The following is a 6240-nucleotide window of genomic DNA, read 5'->3' on the forward strand; positions in this document are numbered from 1 at the left end:
CCGCGATTAAAGCATCGTGTTTATGCTGCAGACTCTGGTTGTACCGTGGTAATGTTGAGAATATTTGGCCCGCTTTCCATAACTTTTTTTTATTTTATGATTCTTTTTACGCATGCAGCTCTGGCGGCTTTATCCTCCAAGAGAATCACTCTTCTTCGAAGCCCAAGCATTTGATTAATGTAGTGTTCACATCTAACGGTATAAAGCGAGATAAGGGAGAAGCAGCATAGTCAGGTGGACGCAGAAGCATAGTCAGAAACAAGCAGCAATGACGTGTGACTTATGTGGCACTGTTCAAAGTAGTTTGCTTCATTTAGACGCTACACCTTTAGATTTCAAAGTTTGCTACATCTTATAGCCTGATTCAAACCACATCTGCATTATCTACATCATCTTTTATGTTAGTAACATTGGACTCTACAGTGGATCCACTGGCGCAAACAGATCGCTGTCCATGGTGCTGAACTAACGCGCATGTCGTTTCTAGCCGACAGAAACATCTTTAACCATTATATTAACATTTCGGACCTTCTTGCGTTCTTGTTTTTGACAATAATATTTGTCCTGGCTGCATAGCGAAGCAAGTTAACAGTTTGGAGGATTGTTTTCAGATCTGAAAGTATAAGCTGAACCTCTAAGAAGTGTTCCATAACTAGTTTCGAAGCAAATCGTAATTCAACAGACAGTGCCATGTGAAAAACAGATTGAGGCATTACATACTCACACAGAGAGTGGGTATTCAATGATATAGGAGACACATTTAAACTTTTTTGGACGAAAAAAGGGTATTTTTGTTTTCAGTTGAAGGAAGTGCAGTAGATGTTATTTTAAGACTTCCTAGCCTTGTTATCTAATTTTTGCAAAATCATTAAGCTCACTTCCAAGCTTTTGGCTCTATTAAGTGAATCCCTTTTCCCAATTCACGAGAGTTTAGGTTATTACTTTGATGGGATGTCAGAGCAGTTCATTCCTCAGTCTCTTTACCTTCTGCGTTACATAGTCTGGAACAGTTCCAATGGTTATTAGCAAAACATTACAAAAAGAAATCATGCATCTTTCCCCGACTTCACGTGCTTAATGCATAACACGTCATCTCTCCTTGACATAAACGAAGACACTGACTGGTCTGACTGCTGGGATTAAGCTAGGTTACTCGCTCGAGAGTGAAACGTCCTGTAATTTAGGTCTGTGTGCCTGACAGTCTGCTAGGCAGAGGGCAGCTCTAATTGGGGGGATTTTCTGACAAATAAGCCTCAGAAGCATTTCCGCTGCGTTACAGGTAGTTAGGCAGACAGCGAGGAGAACCCAGGAGGAGTCGCAAATAACTCTTTGCTGTGACAATGTACATTTAATTTCGCGGCTATAAACACAGAATATGTCAAAAAGTGCTCAAACTCAGAGAATAAGTTTGCACAGAAATTGTTGTCCTAGCGTCAAAGCAGACACCTAAATTAATACAAGGCTGAAACCAGTAGTCCTCGGTTGCCTTCCCACAAGACCTTTGTCGCCATCCAGTGGTTTCCTCAAGCTTTGGATTTTAGATCAAAACGTATTTCCTATCTTCACACACTACCAATGCACATTTCTTCACTGTAGTTCTTTTGTCTTTCCAAAGCAAGAACAGAAACACTGTCAGTAATGACTATGTTCCGTTACCAGATGCAGCAAGTCAGGTCGTAAGAAGCATGCAACCCCTGAATTTACACATCTATATGTAAGATGCCATCGGTTATTGTTTTTAATTATGGCAGTACACAAACGTTAAGTCATTTTCATGTCAAAGAAAACAAAAAACTGCAAAGCTACTGAATACTAACATCAAATATAATCTGTTCGTTTTTAAGTTACTGATTAAAGAGTTTTTAGAAAGAGTAAAAAAATCAGCTTGTTCTGTCAGGAAGTGACAGAACAATTGCTCATCCGTTAACTTCAGCGTCACATCGCGGAATGTGGAACCTGCCTCGTTTGGTCCTTGGAGATTATTTCTTGTAAAATATTGCCACCTCCTGGTCCTTCGGGTGAATAGCAGCAGGTCCAGTCTCCTCTCACGGTTGCTACTCAGTTCTCAAGTCCGATCATGTTTCAGTTTCTTACTTGGAGAAAAGTCCCACTGAAGTCTATAAAGTAATTATAACATTTGATTCCTGCAAAAACACCACAAGTAAAGAAAATAAAATAAAAAAACAAGCTGACTTCATATTCAACTGATGGCTTTGGTCCAACTTGTTCATTCACACTCAGGCGTTGTGGCCTCACAGTTAGGATGTTAGTATCGTCCACAGTCTTAGACGTAGTTATTCAGCCTATAGCCATTGCTGGAAAGGGAGCAGAGTGAAGGAGCGCGGTTGTCTTTCAGGGCCTCCGGTGGCTTGTAGAGTGGAGCAGGAGGATATATGTTATTGAAGGCAGGGGGAGGGGATGATGGCGGGCTCCTCTGCACGAGGACTGGGCTCCGTGGCCTGTCGCTACTGCTGCTCCAGCACAACACCATTCCCCCGGTGAGACTGAGGCAAGCTGAGGCGTAACCGAGATACACGGCCAGGCCGATCTCGTACTTCATTCCACTGTGGAGGAAAGGGTCATAGAATTCCATGATGACGTCGTTGGTGGTCCAGGACACGGTGACCAGGCAGAGGACCCCAGCACAGAGAAAACAAACACCTCCGCTCAACACCAGGGGAGATTTGATCAGGGAGCTGCGACCGAAGCGAGTGCACTTCATCCCTATCACAGAGACCAGAGAGGCCAGGACGGAGGTGACGCAGGAGAGCACCATGAGCGCTCGGGCCGCCTAACGTGGAAAAGAGCACAGCAGTCAACACTTTGCTGTTCTAGCCTCTAAATGTAATGCTACATCCTGCATTGCAGCAGGTAATAGATAGTCAAGCAACTAATCTGCTGGTGATGCTAAGAATAGAGTTCACTGTTATTCCACATTATTCCTGAATGCAACAGTAGTTTTATTTACATATAAAGTTCACTCTTTAAGTGAGTTTATATGACGACAATTATGAAATGATGATGAATGAAAATGATGAATGATGAATAACATTAAGAGCAGATTAAGAGTAACAGCAGTAGACTAGAATCACCAAAACCCCAGAGTGTACAGTTACGCTTAAGAATTTAAGCTTCAGAAGTTCCTAAAGGAGACTTCCTGAATCACGGAGCTACTTGTCATTCCAGTCACATGGAAACTATGCTCTAAAACTGCAACTCTACAAATAATATGGACTGCAATGAACTGACCAAAGTTTTTTTTTCTTTTTTCTGACATACATGAGAAGTTTTGTTTATCCAAGGAGGCTTATTGAAATTAATTGTCAGTAGGATAATATTTGATTATATTTCAAATATATTTACTTCAGCATTATATAAAACAGAGAAGACCAACAAATCCTCACAATTAAATAAAATATTCTGGATTTTTTTTCAACTGATTATGTACTTGTACTTAATTTTCTTTGCCATTTCAGATCGTCTTGAAGTGATGTTTACCTGCAGGTCACGCGGCAGCGCCAGCAGCGATCTGTACAGCTCACACTGGTAAATGCCAGTGCTGTGCCAGACACACTCCATCCACAGACCTTTCATGTAGGCAGTGGCTGTGATGATGTTGGAGCCCACATAGGCCGTGCTGCGCCAGTGGGGGAGCAGGGTTGCGACTACAGTTCCGGCAAACCCCAGCAGCCCCAGGAAAAAGCCAAGGAGCTGAACAGCTGTGCTGGCCATGTTTGTCTCACTTGGGTGATGATGAAACTGGAAAGTGCAAAGTTACAGCTTGTAATTACTGTTGATGAAGATATACTAATAAGAAAACAGTAGATAGCCTTTAGGTGTCCACCTGAAAGCGTCTGTGGCTCTTCCTTGTTTCATAAGAAAAAAAGGGAAAGTGAACACACAGAGAAAGTTTCAGCACACGAAAGAGGAACACTGTCAGAACAAAACTACCGACTGTCCCCCAGGCTGAAATGTGGCTGGATTACTCCTCTTATCTCCACGGCCCCCTGCAGTATGGTATATTCCACTGAGCTCACATCCAGTCACAGACTCTGAGCCATTCCTCAAGTCTCTCCCGAGCGTGGGCAAAAATAGCTGTGGAAACTCTCCGGCATCAGTCTCTGGTGAGTGGCAGATGACTGCATGTGTAACTAATGAGAGCGGTGTTCGGCTTCACCTGTTTAACGCACCCCTCCGGGGGGGCAAACGGCGGCAGACTATTTGTTAAGCTGTTCGCCACCCCTCAGGAAAGGAGAGAGAGGGGAAATTAAACATTTACAGAAATCACCCGAGCTGAGAGCACTGCTTTAAGCCACTAACTTTGAGAATTTTTCACAGCTCCGCAGGGTATTGGAAAGCGAGGCGCTGAACGACTTGCTGAGAGCGCGTCCGTCAACCGAACTGTGACAAGAAAGCAGAGCACTGACATTTGTTGTGATAATGGGCCAAATTAAAATATTTCTTACATAATCGGTGAGCTGAGAGCATGTGACACTCGGTTTCACATTTACAAATATGTAAAAATACCACAACCTGTTGCTCAGGGTTGCAAGATCCCCTCTCTCACAGCACCTAATCATTTACTTTTGTTCCTTCGTGATGTTTTGAACTCACTTATTCTCCATCTGAAAATACCCTGACTTTGACCTACAAACAATATTAATACTGAAAATGGCTTTTTGTGAGCACAAGAATGAAACAGATGGACTCTACATTTAAATTTCCTCAGAGAACAGAGGCTGTTTATGAAGCCCGGTTGTCAGACCTGGCACCACTAGGGCATCTTCAGATATCAGAGATACAAGCTGCATTGTGCTTGCTTAATGATTGACTCCAGTGAAGGCATAACAAGCAAGCAATAGGAACAAAGGCAGGGCTGTGAAAAGCATCTTAATTCAGTTTAGTCCGTCATAACTACGCAAACCAGCTAAATTTGAGAGAAAAAAAAACAAAACAACTGCAACGACAAATAGTGTACGGATAATCACGGATAAACGCTTAAACATTCAAAAATTTAAATATTAAGGAAACAATATGTATTTAAATACTCACATGTAAGTGAACTACAGGCCCATGGCCACAGATGTCCAGATGGTGAACTTGTCCTCAGAAGCAGAGACGTATTTGGAGAATGTCCAGATAAATCGGGGCCATTGGCATCAACTACACTCTTAGCAGCTCCTTCTGTTTCTGCTCCTGTCTTAATGCACAAACAATATGTGCGTTTGTGTGTGCTTGTGTGTGTGTGTGTGCTGCAGGGCTGTCAGCTATGTGACTGGACAGTCATCACTGACATTATCCCTGTTAGTGTCAGCAGCCTCGTGTAGGAGATGACATGAAAGACGGTCCCGCTGCTGGCTCGTTGCTCCAGACAGATAAACAGGGCCCGTGTCAAGCGTGGACCCGGAGGCAGAGCGGGGTTGCTAAGCAGAGACAGACAGAGGAGACATTGTGTTCACTGGCTGTGCTGTTTTTATCTCAGCAGTTCAGCTCTGCGGCTCCAGATCTGTTGATAGGTAAACAGAAAAGCATTATTATTTATTTGATCCTTTAAACAATAAAAACAGTAAACTGCATCCACCTAACACTGTAAAGCCAGGCTCTGATTAATGGACGTGTGATGCCGCAGATGATATGATTGCATGTGTACATACTGCGTTGCAAGTCGTATGAGGTCACTCAAAGCTGCATGTTGCATCGGTGAATTCCTTTGAGGTCCAACATCTTCCTTTGCCGTCTTCTTCTCATCCTCTCTCTCTCTCTGTCTGTCAGCATCCCAGGTGTAACCTACCGTGACATCCTGTTGGAATACAAGAGCCTTTTCCCTCCCTGGTTCCCTCATGCGGTATTCAACTTGCCATAAAAGCTGTGTAGTGAACGGATCAATCTCTCCAAGGACTGCCTGTGGGAGACGCCATTCGAATGTGGAACACTTAATAGCCTTAGTTAAGCAGAATAATCCCGTGATTAGCAGCTGAGCAGTTGGTTTGAGGGTAATGCAACTGTAATGGTACGTCTAGCGTAGGCCATCCTTCTGAACCATTTTAAATCTTCAGAGGTCCCAAGAATAAATGCAGTCAACGGCATATGTGGAGAGAGACATAAGACTCAATGTACTTAAGATAAAACCCAACTTAGCATATTTATGTACATCCACACAGCTGGTTATATGGCTGATTAGACCTTGGCTCAGGCTGATGATGGGAGTTACTTAAGGTCACCAAACGTTTCGAACTACCG

General features: G+C 43.2%; 1 protein-coding gene across 4 annotated transcripts; it reads right to left on the bottom strand.

The window, feature by feature from the left end:
* Window positions 1-1695: 1695 nt before the first annotated feature.
* LOC125017702 (claudin-14-like) lies at window positions 1696-5907 on the bottom strand. Of its 4 annotated transcripts, none has more exons than XM_047601137.1 (4): window positions 5655-5907; window positions 5053-5423; window positions 3499-3759; window positions 1696-2791 (listed from the first exon to the last, which is right to left on the bottom strand). In XM_047601137.1, exons 3-4 carry the CDS (start codon window positions 3730-3732, stop codon window positions 2285-2287), a joined length of 741 nt encoding a protein of 246 aa, XP_047457093.1. In that variant the 5' UTR covers window positions 3733-3759; window positions 5053-5423; window positions 5655-5907; the 3' UTR covers window positions 1696-2284. The 4 variants fall into 4 exon arrangements, with proteins under 4 accessions (XP_047457093.1, XP_047457092.1, XP_047457095.1 ...); XM_047601136.1 differs by having other exon boundaries at window positions 5053-5506; XM_047601139.1 differs by lacking the exons at window positions 5053-5423; window positions 5655-5907 and adding an exon at window positions 3845-4656.
* Between the last annotated feature and the right edge of the window lie 333 nt (window positions 5908-6240).

This window comes from Mugil cephalus, chromosome 12 (genome assembly GCF_022458985.1).
Source record: "Mugil cephalus isolate CIBA_MC_2020 chromosome 12, CIBA_Mcephalus_1.1, whole genome shotgun sequence".
NCBI classification, from domain to species: Eukaryota; Metazoa; Chordata; class Actinopteri; order Mugiliformes; family Mugilidae; genus Mugil; species Mugil cephalus.